Below are 24257 nucleotides of genomic sequence, written 5' to 3' on the forward strand. Positions count from 1 at the left end.
ACTTAGATTTTCCCCTGCATAATAATAAAACCCTCAGAACTATTGCACTGGTTTTCCCACATTGGGCTTGTCTGGGGATATTTGTCCAAAAACAACAGTGTCATTTGTGTTGTATTTTCTTTCTTGCTCAGTCTCTTGTTTCCGCATAATATTTAATTAAGTGAATGCTACAGTGTCTATGTTTCGATATTTGACGTAGGAAATTGCAAATAATTTGGTTGATTAATTTAACAAATAGAAGAAACATTATCAGTTGTTGCAATAGGAATTTTGGTTGAGGAATTTTCACACGGTATCAAAGTTGCAGGAGAAGCAAGAAGAGCAGAGCTGGTAGATCCAGCGCTGAGAAGAAAAGGGAAATCAAAAAGCTGCAGGAGGCAGTAATTCGAAACCCTAGAGGGTTTGCGCAGTTCTTAGCCGGAGGGTTGAAATTTCGAGGCAGTCTCTCTACGAGAGAGTCGATGGAGAGAAGGGCTTCCAGATCGAATTTTTGTGGGGGCAGAGGGAGCATTGTTGAAGCCTCAACATGAGGAGAGCTGGTGGGACGTAGTTTTTTTCTACAAGTAGTTTGTTGGGTAGAAAATTATCAGAAGAAAGAGGAGAAGCACGACTGAGGGAATTTCTTCCTCAGAGAATTCCTAGCCAAGGAATTTGAATTCTCTAGAGCTGAGCAGCAACAAGGGGCAGTAGTTTTACTAGCTCCAGCAGGGAGTGTGTACGCTAGCCCACCAGCAACACAAAGGAGAGAGGAGGTTATTCGACTTTCTATTTTTGGCAGAAATGTCAATCAGTGGCTTGAGGGATCAAGACAAGTTGGACAGAGCTTCCAGCTATGTCATCTGGAAGGTTAGAATGTCATTCCTTCTAGATGAGCATGCCCTCAAGACATATGTCGACACCTTGGTGTTTGTGCCTACAAATCCAGATCCGCTGAAGAAGTACCGATTAGAAATGGCGAAGGCTAAGAGGATGATTGTTGATGGAGTAAAGGATCACATAGTGTGTCATGTCGCCAGCAGAGGGACTGCTAAGGAGATGTGGGATGTCTTGGCAACGTTATATCAAGGATCTTTCAAGCAGCAAACAATGTACTTGGAACAAAAGTTGAGATCTGCTCAGATGCAAAAGGGGGAGCATGTGGATCCATTCCTCATGAAGCTTAAGGAGACTCGTGATGAAATGTCTCTTACGAGGCATACACCTCAAGATTCAGAGTTGGTTAGATTGGCCCTCAATTATGTCTCAGATGAGGGCAAGTCTTTGTCTAGAGTATCCTGGACACGCAGTCTTGCCGAATTGGGATGAGATGTGGGCAGCTCTAGAACAAGAGGAGCTGAGGAGAGACTTAGTCAAGGTTAAACGTGACAGAAGTAGCAATAGTGGGTCGAAGCCCAAGGAGGAGGAGGATAATGTAGCCCTTGCATCGAAGGGACAACAGGAGCAACGAAGACATAAGAAAGACGCCTTGAAGATCAAGTGTTTCAGGTGTGGTGAAATGGGTCACTACACTACTCAGTGTCCTCTCAAGAAGAAGGACAAGGATGAGAAGCACGTTCTGAAGGCTGCACCCACGAAGATCAAAGATGAGTTCACCATGGCCATCGAGGTACCTCTAGGAGGGCGGTGGGTTGATTTGGAGTTGTAGTTCGAAAGAGCTACAGATGGGCAGGATCCTTGAGGAGTCCACCTCTTGGATCAATACCTTGCTACGGGAGCCCAGTATTGTGGTAGCAGGATGGACTAGTGTCGGATGGTGGCGAGGAGTGTCGAGGAGACAACTGCAATGGCTAGGAGCGCCAAAGACTGAACAACGTAGAGCAGAGTTGGCAGTAGTGCAAATGGCATAGAGCAGACGTCGGCAACAGTGCAGTAGATTCAGAGGGTCAGCGCAGAGACTAGCAGCGGCCAGGCTTCAACATTCACGTGGTATCATACTGAACACAGTTAGTTCAGTGATTTTGGATGTTTTTCCTTTGCTGATACAGTAGCAGCAACAGTTTGTAGTGCAGTGGAAGTGGCAGTGCTAGCAGTAGCACAAATGCAACACTTGAGAGGACACTGTAGTATGGATGCAGTGTTGGCAGTGGTAGTGTCAGCAGCAGTACAGTTGCAGAAGCAATGCAATGGTTGGTGGACAGCATGTTAGACATCAGCAACGCAGAGGAAGATGCTTCAGAGTCAGAGCAGTATGTAGCAACATATATTTCTAGAGCACATTCCTCGCTAAGAGGGAGTGTTGATTTGGGGTAGCATCGAATGTGCTCTAGGCCTCAAATTTTGTAGGGAGGCTTGGGCACATGTATTCCAAAGAACCCAGAAAGAATTTTGGGAAATTCCACCTAGAGACAATTTTATTAAAATAATTAATATTTTTTAATGGGACCCTAAGTCTAAACTTAGGAAATTAAAAATATTAATGGGTATTAATCTAATTGTGGGTGTAATTTCTAGAAGAAGACAAGGATCAAGCTAAAATGATCTTAGCCATTGATTAGCTTTTAATCTGGGCCGTTGAATGTCAATGAGAAGATTATTTAAGGGAGCTTGAGGGTCATTTAAAACACACATCGAGAGATCAAGAGATTGAATTTCTGAAGTGAGAAGTTCTCAGAAGGAAGTTTTGATCCAGGAGATTTCTTGCAGAGAGGGGCAATGAGTATCCGGAAGAAGGAAGTTTTCCAGGGCCGGATAGCACGAGGCAAAGAGAGGACAGAACGACGTCTAGAGAGAGGCAAACGTTGGCCCACACAGAGCTGATGTAGTGGTAGTGCAGGTCTTAGAGGGAGATCGAATTCTTGCTGAGGAAATCGAGTTTCAGTAGCCGGGAGCCAGGGTGTGAGACCAGGAGGCAGAGATTCGGATTTTCCAACTAGCAAAGGGTCCAGAGAAGGAGCAGTGTGATACCCAGTAGGGGTGATGTAGGAATTGTGTAGGAGTGACGCAGTTCTGTGCAAAGGCTACGCAGAGGGTTTAGTTCAACGTGATTAGACTCAGATTCTCCCAATGACAGGGTGAGATCATTTCACCATTCATTTTGTCTAGTTTCTCTCTGTATCAGATTGCTAGTTGAGCATCCAAGAATTGTACTCAGATTTTCTCCTGCATAATAATAAAACCCTCAAAACTGTTGCACTGGTTTTCCCGCATTGGGTTTTTCCAGGGACATTTGTCCAAAAATAAAGGTGTCATTTGTGTTGTATTTTCTTTCTTGCTCAATGTCTTGATTCCACATAATATTTAATTAAGTGAAGGTTGCAGTGTATATGTTTCGATATTTGTCGTAGGAAACTGCCAATAATTTGGTTGTTTAATTTAACAAATAGAAGAAACATTATCAGTTGCTGTAGTAGGAATTCCGGTTAAGGAATTTTTGCAGTGTTGAACATTTTGATCTTCTTGAATTCTATGAGGCTACCTAATGTTGATACATTGATATACTTGATGTTTGGCTAACATCTATCTGTTGGATATCTTGATCCTATAAAGAAGGCTAGCACCTTGACTCTAGTAGATGATACTCTTGATACTTGTCATACATAAGTCATGATGGATTTCATATAAAAGGATAGCTCATTGACTCTTTATAATGCTTGTAATGAACAAGATGAAAGTATGGGAAAAAGAGTTGAAACTCTTGTTGTGTTGATAAAGTTCTACTGAATTCCCTAACTTGATGCATTAACTTGATAGAAAGTGTTATTGTGTTCATAGTCTTTGAGATATGATGTTACATCTGTCCGTTGCCTTGAGTCTAATAACTTGATGAAAGATTGATGTCATTGACAGTGTTGCACGAAGCGCCCCCCCCCGGTTCCAAGCCCCGAAGCGCGTCCCGTACAGAAGCGCCTAGGAAGCTTGGCCGGAAGCGGCGCTTCCAAATTCGGAAGCGCCGCTTCGGCTTTTTTAGCCGCTTCCTGGAAATTTGGAAGCACTGTACGGAAGCGCCGCTTCCGAAGCGCCGAAGCGCGCTTCGTACGACGCTTCGGGCGTCGGAAGCGTGGCGCTTCGGAGGAGGAAGCGTACGCTTCCCAGACGCTTCCGTACGCTTCCCAGACGCTTCCGTACGCTTCCAGAAAAGCTTCCGGAAAAGCGTTTAGAAAATCGTTTTTTTTCAATTTTTTTTTAAATTTTAGGTGAGTTTGCTTGTTGGGGGTGGGTCCACCTTGGGTTAGGGTGACGAATGAAGGCAAAAAAAATATAAATATAGCAGATGCTCCCTCATGGTAATGTTAAATTCTTAAAGTAAAAGTGACATTCTCCTTTATTTTTCATTTTCATCCTTTTACTTAAATTTTTAACATTACCATGAAATGACTCAGGATGTTTGAGAGTGGTTCCAGCCTCATTGGACTTCATATGGAGAAAATAAAATTTCATATCCTATTCAAAATTCAGCAGACTTAACAGTTTTCAGGTATTCAGGATCAATGGGATTGTGGCATTTCATTAGATTATATCAAGTATGAAGGTACGCGATTAGCATTTAATCAAGAGCACCAAGCCCTATATGTACCCTGGTGTTGGTGGTGTTAATTGTTGAACTCCTTTGTCACGCGTCACGCCCTTAGCAAAAAATTACCTTTCAATCAAGTCAAAATCATCGATCAAACATGTTAAGCTTTTTCTACCATATTTTAAGTCTTGAATTAGGTAGTTTGATCAAAATTGGGCAATGTTGACTAATATCCCTAGACAATCGAGGTAGAGGCAAAGGCTAGACAAGAGGAGAAGAATCTAGATTCTAGATCATTAATGTACAATGGATGTTATATCTATCTTGATTTATGCAAAAATATGCATGTTTTCATGTCTTCTACAATTAATTTGGTATTTGGGATGTTTGTTTTGAGTATAAATGCAAAAAAATATAAAAATATATATATATATATATATATAGCAGACGCTTCCGCGGACGCTTCGCTTCCTAGATTTTTGGAAAATGACGCTTCGGCGTCCCCGCTTCCAAAAAACGCTTCCGCTTTGTGCAACATTGGTCATTGATATATGTTTGATTTGATGATCTAACAAATCTACTATTACATAACATTAGTATAGGCAGGTTGATGGCATGAATGAAGAGGAATGAAGTGTATTCCCATTCAGAGGGAGAATCTCTCCTCAACTTACTCATATTACCATTTGCATTATATATTATGTATTGTTGAAGTATGATTGATATGTATCTAACATTGTTGAACTGCAGCAAAGTTTTGATCTGAGGTAAGAAGAGGTTTCTCTGACTTAAAGCCTTAATCGCACAGAAGAAAGGATGCAGGTGTGACTATAGTCTCCCAGTCGCACATATACAAGCTCAAGGGTGCAACCAAGGCCCTGAGATAAGTTCTAGGTTGATTCGACCGAAGTGGCTTGCATAACATCTTGAAGAGTGCGACTGTGGGTCCCAGTCAAACAGAGGAAGGCCTATGGGTGTGACTATTCCTACAAAACACAAAAAAATGAAGACTTGTGCATGAAATCAGATGTTCACCTGGAAGATGCCAGTCCTACATATGTGTTGCAGACAACGAAAAGATCTAAAAGCTTGAATGTTTTCTATAATATGAATATGTAGACTAAACTTGTGTTTGCAGGTGACCGAGATACAAATATGTCATTTTGTTTATAGGTTGTGCTACAAGAGTTTGACTAGATTTGGTTGACTAAGATAGATGAGCAATGTTTGGAGTTCTGACATGATGCTTGACAATGACTTGGACTTGATGATTAAGATATGTTTTGGACTACAAATCTCTCTACGATAACAAATTTGGTTTTGATCTGATGATTAGTGATTCGATTTGAAGTTTAATGATTCTCCTTGATGACAATGATATATGAGCATAATGACTTCCAATGACTTGTATTGGTATTCGAGAATGGTTTGGTATTGGCCTCCTTGTTCCTTGCACAATTGACAATTGTGATTCAGTATGAAGATGGAACTTGCATATGCCTTTGTATCTAGTGACATAAATGACTTGTATTATGATTATGAGAATGACTTGATGAAGTTTGGATTGGTATTGCATGATAGATGACAACTTGTTGGCATGTAAATAACTGAAGTCAAAACTTGATATGGGCTCTACTTGTCACCTGGTTAAAAGAATTAATACTGATATTGATGACTTTGATAATAGTTTTGATTTGGCTTCTAAACTTTGATGAGCTGACTTTGTTGATGTGATGGTACAACATTGATTTATGTAAGGTTGATTATGTTGGTTTAGTAAGGCATTATGTCTGCCAAGAGAATTGCATGCAACAAACTCCCCGATCTAGATATGTCCATATTTGATAGTTATCTGATGAAGTCAGGATGATGAGTTCCAAGGTATGGCTTTGATTTTGATTATGGTTTTGGTTTTATATACTGATGGTCTACTCTTGATAGGTGATGAGCCTCTGATTGTTGAATTTTCTAAGTCTATCCGTTAGAAAATTAATCAGTATTCTGCTTGGTTTATTTCTTCTAGACAAATGTCTCCCAATAATCAAAGACTCTATTAAGTGCGGTCCTCACCATCAACCCCTGATCCGGCATGGCCCCTATGGAAGTTAGCTGGTCATGAATCTCCTTCAACCGACCGAGGAAGACATCTATCTTCTCTCCCTTCTGCATCTAGTATGACCTTAGCTGGTTCTCTAGAAGCATCTTCCTCTGCACAGAAGTATGCTGGTACAATGTCTTCAAAGTGTCCCACATCTCCTTTGTCGTTTCCTTCTCGGCAATATGTGGTACAACATGATCCTTGACCCCATCAAGGATGATGCACTTTGCCTTAGCCATTGCCTCCTCGTACCTTTCATTAGCTACCAAGTCAAGTAGGATAGCCATCACTCTCAAGGCGAAGCCCTTGATACGATGTCTATCTAGACTGGACAAGTTCCTTTCCTTCCAGACCACAAAGTTGGACACTCTGTCCAGCCTGTCCTAATCTCTCAGTCCATTCATGACCATCTCGTTGCTCTTTTGTCGACTCCTCTGAGTCTCTCTACTTCCCACTTGGAAGTTCTCTGTTCGACTCCTGCTGAGTCTCTCTACTTCCTGTCTGGAAGTTCTTGGTTCGACTCCTGCTGAGTCTCTATTTCCCGTCTGGAAGTTCTCGGTTGGACTCCTACTGAGTCTCTCTACTTCCCGTCTCGAAGTTCTCTTTTGGACTCCCTTTGAGTCCCGATTTCCCTCCTGGAAATCCTTTTACCAATTGTCAAGTTGCTCTTCTCTGATCGTTTGTGCAACTGCAACACTAATCCGGATTCCTTGGCTAGAAATCCGCCTAGGCGGCAACTCCCTCTACCTTGGTCTTGCCCTGTTAGGTATTGTTCTAACCACAGTACCCCACCAGCTTCACTCCCGCAAATTGCCCATAGCTTCCTTCGCCCCAACAACTTAAGGACTGAGCCTCTCGGCTCTACGCAATCCCGGCATCGGCAAAACAACTCCCTCAGCCAACTGTGCCAGCCCTCCTGGCCTCTATGCTCCTCAGCGTCTGCATTGGCCTCTCTCTAGCCCAGACTGATGACGCAGTCCCTATGCATCAACCCTTCCTCTGTTGCTTTTGCAAGGATCAACTACTGTCACTTGGGACAGCTGATTCTGCTGCAAATCCTCTACTCAGTTGATGCCTTCAGTTTTCCTGTGATCTGCAACCACCCTCTGATGCCATGTTGAATTTTCTAAGTCTATTCGTTAGAAAATTAATTTGTATTCTACTGGTTTATTTCTTCTACTTGTTTAAATTCAAACAAGTTATTTAATACATTTAAATACCGAAATAAACACAATACAGTCACAAAATCTACAGATCATCAAATGAAAGAAAACAAGCACACAAGTGACACCGTTATTTTTGGACAAATGTCCCCAGAAAAACCCAATGCGGGAAAACCGGTGCAGCTATTCAGAGGGTTATATTATTATGCAGTCTATTTGAGTACAATTGGGTTACTAACCGGCTCACCCAACAGAGAAAAATACATGGCGACGATACCTCTATATCCGGAAATAGGTATTTAGAAAACCTGTCCCACAAAACCCTCTCCGGCACAACTGAAGCTCAACACTGGCCCTTCTGGCCTCTGTGTCAGCCCTCTAAGGCACTACACAGCCTCTGGGACCCTCTGTGTCACTCCAGCAACCTCTGCATGGATGACACAGTCCCTCTGGCCTCTGTGCTGTCTCTGCTGGGCTCTGCGTGGCCTGGACTGGCTGCTGCTTTTGTTCTCTCTGCTTCTACATTGGTCTCTTAGTATTGTCTCTACATCTCTGCCTCGTACTCACTGCCTCTCGCTACTGATCACTGATTCAACTTTGCTTAACAACCCCGCTCTAGCAAAATGAATGACTGATCACTCTAGTGTATTCTCCAACTGACCCTCAAGCCTCTTCTTATACTTTTTTTGTTGGTCCTTCAATGGCTGGGATTACATCTCTAATGAACAGCTAAGATTAGATTTGGCTTGATCCATGAATTTTGGAACCTATTAACCTAGTTTTATATTAATACCCATTAATTTATTTTTCCTAAGTTTAGACTTAGGAACTCCATTAAAAATATTAATTATTTTAATATCTCCCAAATCGGGTACAATCTGTCCAAACCATTTCTGGGTGTTGGAGAACTCGTGCTTTAGCCTCTCCACCAATTTTCATGGCTAAATCACATCCAATGCTACCCGAAATCAACACTGATGACCTAAGTAAGAGGGAGATGGCTTCTGAAGCTCGAAATGATGTATCATGGCATGATGAATCGATTTCTAGAATTTGAGAAAGAAATTCTATATTGCGAAGCTATTGAAAAATGATTTTGAATGATGAAAATGCAAATCCTTGGATACTCCAATTGAATTACAAGATGTTGTATTTGATTTGGCAAGCGATAGTTGATTGAAGTGTTGATATTCCATTTTTGAACATCTGTCCCCATATATATATATATATGTGATGTACATAGAACCTGAATAATTTTTTGATTGGGCCACTTCACTCACATAGAGTTTCCATCAAGCACCCTTTTGGGATATTTTCATGAGATGATCTATTTTAGGGCATGAGATATTTATCCTATGATATGTGACTACATGGATGTATTGTCGCTGCTAGATATTATTGTTGATGAGCATATATGAGTGTTGCCTTAATATGAGATTTGCCATGATATTATTGATGAAAGGTCCATAGCTTCATACTCGACCGAGATTAAGTATGATGTTGCTAGCATGGCTAGCTGTGTGGCAGGATGAAGAAGCTCCTTAGAGATCTGTTTGATCAAGATCTGAATATGACATGGATACATTCCAATGACATAGAATCCCATTTATATAGTTGGGACTGAGATACTTTCATATATTGAGTCAGTGTAGCTGTTCGAGATAACCTTAGGCTTGTGATTGACACCTCCTTGAGAGGGAGGATGATTGTGGTATCCTTTTGTGATTTATATGATTATTTATGATCTAATATGATATTTGATTTGATGTCCTGTATGAACAGGAAAGAGTTGCAATTGAGACAAGCAGATACCAGATTTGAGTATGATGAGAGCAACGCTGATTAAGGACACTGAGCCAACTCTTCCTCCCTGTCTAAGATCCCAAGGTGACGAATTGAGATAGTGGGCTCCTGTGGTTGAGGGAACTCTAGACAATAGGGTATGACCCCTATCTGTTACCCATAAGGGTGGAGATGTTGCTCCCCTATCTTCATAGTGTCGGAGAATGTTGCTCCCCTGTCTGGTCTTTGTAGAGTACACACAAGTTGGCATCATACCCACAAGCAGAGCTTGTTGGGAATACCGCTCCTTATTTGCCAATGGGTTGAGAGTGTACTTGGGGTGTACAAACCAAGTCGATTATGATGCAAGTGTTCTACCACATGACTATTCAGTGTCTGATGGGAAGATCAATAGGCAATATGATGGGTTGAGATAACCTTATGCGGTTCCGGGTTGAGATTGAGCTCCTCGATGTGATCCCAGGGTTGAGATGTGCTCCCCTGTGTGTTTGGATATCCTATTGCTCGACATGGGGTGAGAGTGTCCCATAGGACCTTCCCCACTGTCATGGACATGAGGTAAGAGTGTCCATTAGGACCTTCCTCATTGTAATCGGTTTGCAGGTGGAGACATGCTCCCTGATGATATGCTCTTCGATGATGATAGATGATGAGATTTTGGGTAGTAGCTCACTAATAGATATTTCAGACCATAGTCAGATGACAAATTCTTCTTCTTTTAGATTTGAGGATGTTTAGCATATGAGCAGGAACAATCATGAGATAAGCAAGAAAAAGCAAGGGAGAGATCGAGATGTACATTGATGATTTGTGATGATGAGATACCTGAGATGGTCAGGGCATGACGACTACATGACAGAGATGATCAGTGATGATACGTGATGACACTTGAATGGCATGTTGATTGATGAACAAATATTGGCAGGTGGAATTCTTCCTAGTTGAGAGGGAGCGTATAAAGGCTCGTTTTTGAATCTTGGATGTACAACCTCATTTATAAAGGATAATTTTGGATTTTGAATCATGTAATCATCTATGCGAGTTAACATAGACTGAGTTTTCCTTCTAAAATGTCATTTATGTGTCTCATTCTTTTTTTTTCTTGCAAGATGCATTATTAACTTATTTGTAAAAAAAATACATATATATATATATATATATATATATATATATATCACATTTCGCCCGAAACGTCTATCTAGTTGGGTATTAAAAACTAACATGTTTTACAGAGACACGCTGGGGGTGGTGGAGAATCCCTTTCTTGCTAGGAAGGAATGTTGATTTTGCAACCTCAAAAGGTATTCTACATTGTCTTGGTGTCTTAGCATGTAGAAGATATCTAATTGCTTCTTTAGGTGCTTTCTTTGTAGAGTAAGTGATTTTATGATTTTTTTCCCAAGGTTAACTTAGAAAAAGTACAATAACTAATTAATTAATTATTGTGGACTATTAGGCAAAAGCTCTGAGGATAAATAATAAAATTATTTAAGTGACTTAGATATAATCTCAATTGTTGATCTCAAGTGAGGCTTAGGATTTAAATCTAGCCATTCATCACTCAGGAGATTGAGGTTAAGGATTTTGGCTTAATGAGATTATAAAATAAGCGTAAGGGAGATGAAGACACAATTGTTGAGGAAGCGATTTTTTAAAGAGCGAAAGGCTTTGTTAGACTAAAGAGAAGTGAGAAGAATTGTAGCAGGAATTTCCAAAGAAAAATTCAGCAAAGTCGAAGCTAGGGAGAGAGAGGCTGACTTAGCTGAAGAGGAGGACTAAATTATTGGAGAAGGGCTGAAATATCCAAAGGCCGAATTACTAAAGTGCGCAAAGGTCGTACAAGGGAAAAAAAGGGGTTGAATTGCTAGTGAGGGAGGAAATTTTTTCCAAAGGCACGCTTCTTCAGTACTGCTGATTTCCAGGGGCTGATTTCCTTGAGGCTGATTTTTCCCAGTGGGGCCGAGTTTCAGGTTCACAGTAGTTGCATTTTTCTGTGTATTCTCTGTGGGTCTAGGACCAAATTTTCCTTAGAAATTTAATATGAAGGAATATTTTTTTGGTTACAAATTTGCTGTGGTAGTGTGATTATTTCCCCAGTTTACTTCTGCTGCATTTTATTTCTGAGTTAATATACCAATGTCTTTGTTTTAGTAGCAATTTCAGAATTATTTGAGATAAATAATTTCTTGGTTTTTAATAAAATTGTTGAAGTAAAATAAATCAGATCTGGTATAAAACAATTAACAATTTCAAGTAACATAGTGGACATGGTAAATTGAATTGAAACTAAACGATGTAGACATGGTAAATTGAACAGGAATTAAATCACGAAACCGATATTTTGTTTTGACATCAACTGTCATGCCTATGTAATTATTAAGAACTCACCCAATGTTTCAAGTAAAATTCCGAAGAATACGAGTCCAAGCGAAGGGATTATCCAATTTAAAATTCTCTCACTATGCCCCTGTAAACAATCAGATGGTCAATTAATAGAACCTTATGAATCAACAACATTTATAAAATTCTGGCAATGAAACACTGTCATTTTGAATCATATGAAACAAACAAAAGTGCTCTAAAAACTTCTCATATGATATAAATCATCAGTCAATAAACAACTTAATATTATAACATCACATAACTTCTAATAAGGATCATGCACATTTAAGTCAAAGGATATTGCTACCCCTCATATTATATGAGAGGGAAATTTGTGATATTCATCACATCACAGGGTTTCAAGACATCATATAGGGCTACAATGGACTTGAGGTATAGACCTCTTTTTCTTGGAGGTGATGCATTTTTAGGTTGAGTAGATTGATGATTTCTAGATCAGGCTCTTATAGATTTCCGTACCTCTTCATGGTCTTGCATGTAATGTTACACATTAGTTCATGTATGATGGCTCTATCCCCCAAGGGTTGGATACTAGTAGCATGAGATGAGAAGTGGCTTATGTGATGGATTGTCTTGGTGTTGTGTTTTCTCTTCATGATTGGATATCTCTGATTGATGGAGCTTCAGGGTAAGGAGTTTATGGCTTCATTGATAGTTGTGGGATGCTTTTTGGTGTTGATATTGTCATCCTAACACTAGCGCATGTGCTTTTCACATATGAGTAGGCAAGTTTGTTTGAAAGGGGCCACCCACTTTTGCACCTTGACCATGGTGAAGGAATATATGTTAAAGGACAAGTTACATATGACATTATTTTAATGATGAGGCCACTCCCTTGATTAATTCATTTAATGCATTAGCTTATTTCATTACTTTTAACTCATGACTTAAAGATGGGGATGATGTCATGGCATATATGTTCACAAATCATACTTTAAAGACGTCGACCTCTTTCCTTACCTCATGCAATTTTATATGGCACATGACATGGTGTGGATAAATTTATTTATAAATCATGTGAGGAGGTTTCCATATGACTCACATACATTGAAGCCATCAATTTTTTGTTCTCGATATAAGTATAATCTTTACCCATTAAGTTGAGCCCCTCTAACTTGGAAGAGGTTCATAAATGCCTTTGGCCCACAATCATTGAGGATTTGTCTATATTATTATTACACCAACCTAGATCCATCTTAACTCTGGATCTACCAAGCACCGAGTGTAATATTCCTACTAAGAATTAACAGTGATAATTAAAACAAGAACACCACATGGAACACAAAAGTTCAACATGCAATTGGACACCCTAATTTTAGCCAAAAACTGTGCCAAGCTTAGCCATTTTATTATCAAGAGGAATATACAATATATGTATGAAATATGTGCACCTAGGTTTGCTAGAGCAAGCTAGACAAACCGCAGTTGAGAAAATGTGTTGTCCGAATGCTGGAAAGTAATTCCTCTTTAAGCTCAGCATTGGCTCTGGAAATCTGTAACTGTTGGCTAGAAAGAGACAATTGTTTGACCCATCTAGAGTGCTCAAAAAATTCTATAAAATTAACCTTGGGCTCTCCACATCAAACCCATAAAGACCCAAAAAGGGTTGGGCTTAGTTCCAACCTTCTGAAATTACCACCAATTAGTGTGAGTTTCTCCTCCAGTTGGGTAATTCACATTACCTGAGAATCTGCTATAAAAGCCCTCCAAAATCACTGAGAAGACCTCCCAATAATCCTCGTGCATCCTAACAAAACTCAACCCCAAACTCCCAGTCAAGCCTCCACAACGAATGCCCTCCTCAAGTGACTGCACAGGACCAGTTAAACCACCACTGCGCATGCCCAACAATGAGAAATTTGGCCTGAAGAATGGTCACCCTATCTGCCCAACGATACATTGCAAAAATGCTATTAAATACCAAGGGAATATTCCCCTAAATTCTAGGAATCATCTTTGCCCGTAAGCTCTCTCCCCACAAGAGTGCATGGTCCCTTTCTGCGCCCAGTTTGCTCCAAAGTAGCTCGAATCTCCTAGGGTGGCACTCGAAGTCCACCGAAGGAGGAGTTGAGATCTCCCCACGGAAATCTTGTGTGTTGAACAACACTTCATAGACTTGGCTCAACAACTCAAGCGTATAAGAGAGTTTGTTTGTCAAATGATCAAAAAGCCCCAAATGATGTCTCCTCCTATTTATCATTGAGCTCTCTCTCTCCATGTGGGCTCCATACATCGACCCCATCTTCGCCCTCTCTCTCCACAAGTGTGTTTCCTCCAAGGCGTGCATATTCCTCTTGGGGTGGCCCCCACCTTCCACTAGGAATTCGATTTGCCTCTTTTTCTTATGTTGGGGCCTTCTTGAGTCCAAAAGTGCTAAGTGGGGTCCTCCTCACCCACTTTCCTAAGTATAAGATGTAAAAACTTCAAATTTGGCAAAAATGATCATTTACTTAGCAAAATTGCTTAGGAATATCACACCAAGAGGGATCAAATATGTTTTCACTTTAAAAAAGGTTTGTATCTCAAGAGATTTGATCCCTCTCAACACTTGGTAGATCTAGAGTTAAGATGGAGCTAGGTTAGTTTTAAAAATAATATAATTTATAGTTTTTATTTCATGTCTCAAAAATACTTGATATAAAATGTTAGGGGTTTGTTTTCTAAATATTATTTTGATAAATTAATATAAATTATAATATATCAATAGTAATTTATGTTGAAAATTTTGAAAAAAAAATAATAAATATTTATTTACTATTTATTTAATTATTAATTTTTAATTGTTGAAATTTAAACTTGTAAATTAATAAAAATTAATTATTATCTTAAACTTAATCTAGCATAGTCTAACTAATAGATGAAATGACTTTTTGGCTGAAATTCAACAATACAATTTCTAGCAAGATTGTGATTTCTTGTAACACTTTTGAATGCATAAATGGAATTTGCAACCTGAAAAACCCTCAAGACACTTGATATTCACAAATTAAACAACCTAAAAATATGACTTTTAAAAATTTGTATTGGATTTTGAGTAAAATTGACCAGAAAAATGCTTCAAATAGAACCATTTCATTTAGTAATTAGACTACCTGAACTTGATTCATAATCTTGATAAAAAATATTATAATCTTTAATTATTAATCCATTTATAAATTAGTGTTTAATTCTTGATTATTTATTTTTAATTTTTTAATTTTACTTATAAATTGAGATGGACATTTTCATACACATTATTTATTATAATTATTATCAAATGTTTAATGAGTCTCTCATACACAAATATTTGCATTTATTAAATCATTAATATATATAATTATATTTTATATTAATTATTTTAATGGACCACACACATAATTTGTATAATAAATTTATTACTATGTTAAATTTTGATGGTCAAATTTAACTACCCTACATTAATATTAGTTATTTTTTATTAATCTTAATTGATTTTAAAAATATTATTAAATTATGAATTTTTTAATTTTTATTAAATTAAATATTATATATAAATATCACTTGAGTCTATAACTTACTAAACCATTCATTTTTAGTCACTAGATTTGATTGTGTTAAAGTAACTTTTGAGAAAAGTGTTATCACCCATGGTTTGGTTATAGTTGATGGTTTTTTACTTTATATTTATTTAATCTATTAGTTTTCGCCCATGGTTTTGTACTTCATATATATATCTATATCTATATATATATATATATATATATATTAGGATGATTGAGATAGATCATTTTCAGGTGAAATTATTTGACATTCATTTACATTTTATGTTTTATATTTTGTCATGTTCCTTCCCAAATAAATTTGTAATAGGTTTTGGTCTCTCCCCACTTTTGTACAAAATTTTGTTAAGAACCCAAGCAATTTTGACTTAGGGACTTAGGAGAAATGAAGGCTGGATTAATTTGCTAGTGGAAGGTGGGGGCCACCCACATGGGAAAACGCATTGGGCAATTCGAATTTGCCTTGGATGGGAAATCGTATGGCTGGTGGAGGGGCCCACATGAGGAAAAGGGAGGCCCACGAAGTTATAAAGAGGAAGAGATCCTCACAAGTGGATTCATTCATACTTGCACATCGAAATCACTTGACTATTTGTTGAGCTGCTTAGCCGAGTCAACTCGCTGTTTAGCCACAAATCTCTCAAGTGGGAGATTCAACCTTACCTTCGAGGGACTATGAGTGCCACCCTAGAAGGCATTTTCAGAGCACCTTGAGGAGCACCGGGGAAGATTCATAGCCAGCACACTCAATCCAAAAACTAGCAGTGCATATTTTTTGGCCAGCAAAGAAGGGAACACACAGTTGTGATCAAAGCTTCATTGGGCCAGCACTTGCCAGAGAAACTTGGAGAGTTGAAGGATATCAGGAGGCCAGCCTTGGGGAGGAGTTTTGGAGCAGGTGGGTGCAACAATTGGGCAGTTCGAAACTCAACCTTGGAGGACTGTGCAGAGGGCCAGATTGGGCATCACGTGGGCATTGAGGGAGAGAGCCACAACACCGGGATCACATCAGGGAAGGGAGGAAATTCATAAGGGATCACATCTTGGTGATTTGGGGCAGTTTTGGAGAGCTTTCCCAACATCATTAAGACAGGCCGAGTTTGCCAGCTCAAGTAGGAGGACGGGCTCCTTGGGGGTTGAATTTCAAGAGTCTGAACTAGGCCAAACCCTTCATGGGTTTTGGTGGGTTTTTGCTGAGGATCAGGGAACTGGAGTTTCATAATTTTCTGAGCACGGGAGGCAGTGATTCCAGCACTTCCTTTCCAGCAGAAAACCCAGTTTCTGGGTGGCGTGGATTAGTTATGGCGCAGCAGTTGTGCAGTGCTCAAATCATCATTTGATCACCTGGGTTTTGTCACGCTTGTCCTTGGAGACAAGCCCAGGTGCACCATTCCTTTCACTGTTGTATTTTCCCATGATGATTTAATAAAATGGCTCAGAAGTTCTCTATTTCCAGGGTTTTCATGGGTGTATGCTGATTGCTTCTGATTTCTGATTGTTGGTTTGTCTGTTTGCCTTGTTTATCATTAAATTTCCTAGTTATGAACATTACAATGGTATCAGAGTGCAGATCATGGCTTAGCCATGGGGAGTTTCTCCTATGAGAGAAGGGGACCAATAGAACATTACATACAGGAGACAGAGGTACCGAAGCAAAGAAAGAGAGCTGGAGATCACTCCAGACACTAAGGATAGGGAAAAGGCAGTAATAGTAGAGGAAGACATGGGCGACCCCAAGAGAAGTGAGAAGATAGCCTTTGATAGCCTCTTGAAGGCTCTGAACGATCTAGCAAAGGGGTAGAAGGAAATGCTAGAAGAGATCAAAATGCAGAACCGGGAGAGAACCACCCTAAGGGGATTCCTATTTGGGGAGACTTCGGGGGCCTCTCAACAATTCGACCATCCTTCACCCACAGCACAACCTCCATCAGCGAGTGGGCCAACTCGAGCTACACTACCCTCTTTCGTGCCTTTGGCACAGGTTGAACCAGCAGGGGCCGAAGACCCTTCACAGATGGGAGAACACTTCAGAGAATGGCAGTCCATGGGTGCAGACTTTAGGGAAGCACTCTCTTTTAGAGATTTCTACAAGCTCAAGCAGAATGAGAAGAGTAAGGGTTATGGAGGACATGGCACACAAAGCTATGAGTTGCAGAGGACGATAGGGAGGATGTACTTCCCCACGTACGATGGCACTGCCAAGTGCATTGCTCGGGCCTGGGTTGTGAAGATGGACACTTATTTCCATCTTAACTGGATGACGGAGCTAGAAACCATCAAGATGACCACATTGCACATGGAGGGGAAGCCCATGACTGGTGGTTTCATGGCTTGGATACCCTGAGGCATGCCAATGTGACTTCATATGAGGATTTCACCAAGTGGGTGGGGGAGCGCTTTGACTAGAGGGATCCAAAGGCTCACTTCAGGGAGCTAACCCAACTCTGACAAACAGGCAACCCAGAACAATACATATCAGAGTTCTTGAGAGTTTCAGTGATGGTGCTAGACCTATCAGATGCTCGGAGGTTATACACCTTCATAGAGGGCTTGCTCGAGCCCCTGCGTGGACTGGTGAAGTCACGTAGACCCTCCATGCTACAGGAAGCAATTATGTGTGCCAGAGACTTACAGGGGGGGCATCCCCAAGACACGAGCACCTTTTCCTGCACGTACCCCCTTCCCCCAAAAGGGGAATGACACTAGACGCCCACCACAGAGAACCACCCAGGGACAGGGGCAGCTAGATAATGAGACACAGAAGAACCTCGGGAGGAGGAAGTTGTGCTTTACTTGTCGGGAGCCCTGGGCACCAGGCCATCACTGCACAACTGGCAAAGCACATTACATTGAGGTTTTCTCAGATAGTGACCAGGAGGACGAGGTGGAGCAAGAATGTGGTGTGGGAGACAGTGAGCAAAGAGGGGACCACCACCAACACCTCCACAAGGGGGGGCATCCTTTGCCCCATCCGAGGGAGTCCTTGCTTCTTTATGCAGGGTCCCCATATTTCTGACATTGAGGATCAGAGGCACGATACAGGGGCAGTGGGTGTCAGTCTTAGTTGACAGTGGGGCTACCCACAACTTCATAGATGCCTAGTTGGTTCAGAGGAGGGGCCTCACCACGATCGAGTTTGAGGGTTTTTCAGTCTTGGTGACGAGTGAACGTACCATGCAATGCACTCTGTATGTGCCCACTTTGACATTAGCCATGGGGAACTACTCTATGACAGACCATTTCTGTGGTCGATGTGCCAGACACCAATGTGGTGATGGGTGTCTAGTGGTTGTACTCCCTTGGGCAAGTTACCACTGATTGGAAGAAATTGGAGATGGAGTTCACTGACCCGGATGACAAATCAGTGGTCCTTAGAGGCATGCATTCGTATCCACTATAGACAATCTCAACGGATAGGATGGAGGCAAATCTGCGACATGGAGACATAGCATGGGCAGTGGAGCTGAGGGTTTTAGAGGTTGGAGGGCAGGCCCAACCACCACCTCCAGACATACAGGCTTTGTTAGACAGGTACTCAGTGGTATTTGGAGATATCCCACCAGGGCAGCCACTAGATAGGAGATTCGAGCACACCATCGAGTTGGAGTCTGGGGTGCAGGCAGTGATTACCACCCCCTATAGGCATCCTAAGGCTTATAAGGACGAGATTGAGCGGGACATCAATGACTTGTTGGCATTAGGCCACATCAGGCCAAGTTCCAGTTCCTTTGCTTCTTCAGTGGTGTTGGTGAAGAAGAAGGATGGAACCTTGCGCATGTGCATTGACTACCGAGCCCTCAACAGGAAGACATTGAAGAACTGATACCCCATACCCCGCATCGATGAGTTGATGGATGAGCTTAGAGCAGCCAAGTACTTCTCTAAGATAGGTCTATGTTCGGGGTACCATCAGATCAGAGTGAGGGATCAGGACATCCCCAAGACAACTTTTTGATGCCACTATGGGCACTTCGAGTTCCTAGTCATGCCATTTGGGTTGACCAATGCCCCGACTACCTTTCAGTCATGTATGAACCATGTGTTCCGGAGGCAGTTGAGGAGATTTGTATTGGTTTTCTTCAATGACATATTGATATATAGCAGGACATGGGAGGAGCATCTCCAGCACTTGGAGGAGGTGTTGCGTATTTTGGAGGAACAATAGTTCTATGCCAAGTTGTCCAAGTGTGAGTTTGGCCTGACCAAGATGCTCTACTTGGGGCATATCATTGGCACAGATGGGGTGAAGGTCCATGAGGAGAAGATACGAGCTATCCGTGATTGGCCTGTTCCCAGAGATGTGATAGCGCTTAGGGGCTTCTTGGGCATCTGCACATAGCTAACAGCTCCCCTCACGGATTTGACAAAGAAAGGGGCTTTCGCATGGACAGATTGAGCACAGATAGCTTTTGACCGCCTTAAGGAGGTGATGAGCAATTGTCTAGTATTGGCACTTCCGGACTTTCCCAACCCTTCACCGTGGAGTGTGATGCATCCAAGGAGGGAGTTGGAGCAGTACAATGTTAGGATGGGCACCCCATTGCTTTCGAGAGTCGAAATCTTTTACCCCATGAGAGGTCATATGCTATATATGACAAGGAGATGCTGGCCATTATGCATGCCTTGGCCAAGTTCCAATAGTATTTGGTGGATAATAGGTTCTGGGTGAAGACTAATCACAACAGTCTTCGTCACTTCATGGGGCAGCAGAGCCTTAACGACAGACAACAGAGATAGGTCAACATGGTGCAGGCTTATGATTTCGACATAGAGTATGTGCGAGAGAAACACAATGGGGTGGTTGATGCCCTATCCAGGGGACCCGCGACCTATCACTCATGAGCATTTGCCATGATTGGAAGGCCCAGTTATTGGTAGAGTATTCTAAGTACAGGAGGGCATGCGAGATTCTGGAGGGTACCCACGCAAATGAGCACTACCAGGTGATGGACGAGGTCATCTACTACAAGGGGCGCATATTTCTGGTTCCCAACTCGCAGTTGAGGGAGAGAGTGCTCCAGGCAACACATGACTCGCCATTGTTAGGGCATTAGGGGTTTAGGAAAACATACAAGGCAGTCCGAGAGCATTTCACATGGAAGGGCCTCAAGGGGGACGTGTTGAGACACATACAGGAGTGTGGCCCATGTCAGAGGAACAAAGGGGAGCTAATTCATCCTGCAGGATTATTACAACCGCTTCCCATCCCTGAGGGGAATTGGGAGAGTATCTCCACGGACTTCATCATGGGACTCCCCACACTACAGGGCAAGGATTGCATCTACGTAGTGGTTTATCGGTTGACCAAGTATGCCCACTTTTTTGCCATCCCTACCCGAAATTCGGCTTCACAGGTTGCAAAGTTGTTCTTGAGGTAGGTCTTTCGGTTACACGGGCTTCCTAAGAACATAGTGAGTGACCGAGATAGCAGGTTCATGGGAGGCTTCTGGCAGGAGCTCTTCAAGTTGGTTGGTACTAAGCTCACTCCTAGCACGAGCTACCACCCCTAGACAGATGGCCAGACCGAGCGAGTTAATCAGTGGCTAGAGGGGTACTTGAGGAACTACCTGACAGGGCAGCAGAGGGCTTGGATTGGGTGGTTGCACTTGGGTGAGTATTGCTACAACACCACCCATCACATGTCCATCGGTATGACTCCTTTCCGTGCCTTGTATGGTTATGATGCATTATCTTTTGTTGACGGTTTTGGAGATAGCTGGGCCCCAAAGGCCAAAGATTGGATCCTAGAGAGCTAAGACATCCTCGAGGCTCTCAAGGATAACTTAGTGACAGTGCAAAACCAGTAGATGTACGCAGATAAGCACTGAACTGAGAGGCATTTCGAGGAAGGGGATTTAGTGTACCTTTGGTTACAGCCATACAAACAATCCACATTGAAGTAGAAGGGGGGCGAGAAGCTACAACCCCGTTTTTATGGGCCATATAGGGTAGTCAAATGAGTTGGGGAGGTGGCCTACGAGCTGGAGTTGCCTCCGGGGAGCAGGATTCACAACATAATCCATGTCTCATGCCTTAAAAAGGTGTTGAGACAACAGGTGACAGCAGCAATGTAGTTACCCCCATTGGATGATGAGGGTCATTTGGTTTTGGAGCCTGAGGCCATTTTGGAGAGACGAGAGAGGAAGCTGAGGAGCAAGACCATTAGGGAGTTTTTGGTGCATTGGAAGAACCTGCCGGATGAGGATGCCACCTGGGAGGGTGAGCACATTCTGGAGCACCCAACGTTGAAGTTGCTTGAGGGCAAGCAACATTTGGGAGGGGAGAACTGTCATGTCCCTTCCCAAATAAATTTGTAACAGGTTTTGGTCTCTCCCCAATTTTGTACAAAATTTTGTTAAGTAAACGACCCAAGCAATTTTCACTTAGGGACTTAGGCGAAATGAAGGGTGGATTAGTTTGCTAGTGGAAGGTGGGGGCCACCCACATGGGAAAACGCATTGGGCAATTCGAATTGCCTTGGAGGGGAAATCGTATCGCTGGTGGAGAGGCCCACATCAGGAAAAGGGAGGCCCATGAAGTTATAAGGAGGAAGAGCTCCTCACTTGGGGATTCATTCATACTTTCTTAGTCGAGTCTTAAGCCACGAATCTCTCAAGCGGGAGATTCAACCTTACCTTCAAGGGACTACGAGTGCCACCCTAGGAAGGCATTTTCATAGCACCTTGAGGAGCACCATGGAAGATTCATAGCCAACACACTCAGTCGACAAACCAGCAGTGCGTATTTCTGGGCCAGTAGAGAAGGGAACACGTAGTTGTGATCAAAGCTTCATTGGGCCAACACTTGCTGGAGAAAATTGGAGAGTTGAAGGATATCGGGAGGCCAACCTTGGGGAGGATTTTTGGAGCAGGTGGATGTAGCAATTGGGTAGTTCGAAACTTAGCCTTGGAGGATTGTGTAGAGGGCCGGACTGGGCATCACGTGGGCATTGAGGGAGAGAGCCACAGCACCGGGATCACATCAAGGAAGGGAGGAAATTCAGAAGGGATCACATCTTGCTGATTTGGGGCAGTTTTGGACAGCTTTCCCAGCATCATTCATACAGGCAGAGTTTGCCAGCTCGAGCAGGACGACAGGCTCCTTGGGGGTCGAATTTTAGGAGTCTAAACTAGGACAAACCCATCCTGGGTTTTGGTGGGTTTTTGCTGAGGATCAAGGAGCTGAAGTTTCATAATTTTCTGAGCATGGGAAGCAGTGATTCCAACACTTCCTTTCCAACATACAACACAGTTTCTGAGCATCGTGGATTAGTTCTGGAGTAGCAGTTGGGCAACCCTTAGATCATCATTTTCTCACCTGGGTTTTGTCACGCTTGTCCTTGGAGACAAGCTGAGGTGCACCATTCCATTCACTATTGTATTTACCCATGATGATTTAATAAAATGGCTAGAAGTTCTTTATTTCCAGTGTTTTCATGGGTGTACGTTGATTGCTTCTCATTTCTGATTGTTGGTTTGTCTACTTGCTTTGTTTATCACTGAACTTCCTAGTTAGGAACATTACATATTTATATATGTTTTAATTTAAATATTAATTAAAACATAAGACGCCGACATATATCTATATATATATATATATATATTTCCTGACATTTAAAAATGATGAAAAACTTTCTTACATTAAAGTTATTACTTTAATATTATTTCTTCTAATTATTATGCCAGAAATAAGTTATCTACTGTATTCTTGCGGAAAATATAGAAACATATGTTGATTTGGGCAAGGCCAAGGAGGAGGGAGCTGCTACCGAGGATTTCTAGCCGAGAAATCTGGATCAGTGGTGCAGCGGTACTAACGATCGGAGTGGGGGCATCTCAACATTGGCAAAAGGGTTCCCAGGAGGGAAATCGAGGCTCAGAGGGAGTCACACCAAGAACTTATAGGAGGGATGTAGAGGAGCAGCAAGATGGCATTGAACGAGGTAAGAGACTAAGACAGATTGGATGAAGCCTCAAACTTCGTAGTCTGGAAGGCCACAATCCTATCGGTTCTAAACAGAAATCGTGTCAAGCACTTCGACTTGAGGACAATAGATATCCCAGTTGACCGAGCTGATAATGACAAGTACGAGGAGGCAATGGCAAGGGCCAAGAGCATCATTCTTGACGGGGTCAAGGACCATGTAGTACCACATATTGCCGAAAAGGACACAACAAATGAGATGTGGGAGGCCCTAAAGAAATTGTACCAGCATACTTTTGTGCAGAGAAGGATGTTACTAGAAAATCAGTTGCGATCATACCAAATGCAGAAGGGAGAACATATCGACCCCTTCCTCGGTTGATTGAAGGAGATCCAGGATTAGCTGACTTCCATAGGGGCCACGCCGGATCAAGAATTGATGGTGAGAACAACCCTGAATGCAGTCTCAGAAGACTGGGAGGTGTTTGTCCAGAGCATACTGGGCAGGGCGACCCTTCCAGATTGGGAGGAAATGTGGACTACTCTTCGCCAAGAAGAGATCAGAAGACTGAGCAAGGCAAGCAGCAGTGACAAGGGGATCAGAATCAAGAAGGAGGAGGTGGATGCTGCCCTAGCATCTGAGGCAAAGCAGGAGAAACGGATTGAGAAGGACCTCTCCAAGGTCAAATGCTTCCACTATGGGGAGTTGGGTCATTATGCGACCCAGTGTCCAAGGAAGAAGAGCAAGGGGGAGGCCTCCGAGACCAAAGCTGCGCTAGCAAGGGTAGAGAAGGAAGTGGAGACAAATGATGACTGTGCCATGAGTGCACACACACCACTTGAGCGGAAGTCAGGAAACATCGCGCTGTAGTCAAACGGACTATAGGCGATGAGGG

General features: G+C 42.1%; 1 protein-coding gene across 1 annotated transcript in view; it reads right to left on the minus strand.

Moving 5' to 3' along the window:
• Positions 1–24257, minus strand: part of LOC149204474 (uncharacterized) — a 325325-nt gene that overhangs the window by 87963 nt on the left and 213105 nt on the right. Inside the window, exon 9 of the mRNA XM_089397135.1 lies at positions 11906–11984. Within this exon, the coding sequence (XP_089253261.1) occupies positions 11906–11984 (79 nt within the window). The remainder of the gene's footprint in view (positions 1–11905; positions 11985–24257) is intronic.

The sequence above is a fragment of the Pinus tabuliformis genome, chromosome 1_2 (genome assembly GCF_031772625.1).
Source record: "Pinus tabuliformis cultivar Carrire ecotype Pingquan chromosome 1_2, CPIR1, whole genome shotgun sequence".
NCBI lineage: Eukaryota > Viridiplantae > Streptophyta > Pinopsida > Pinales > Pinaceae > Pinus > Pinus tabuliformis.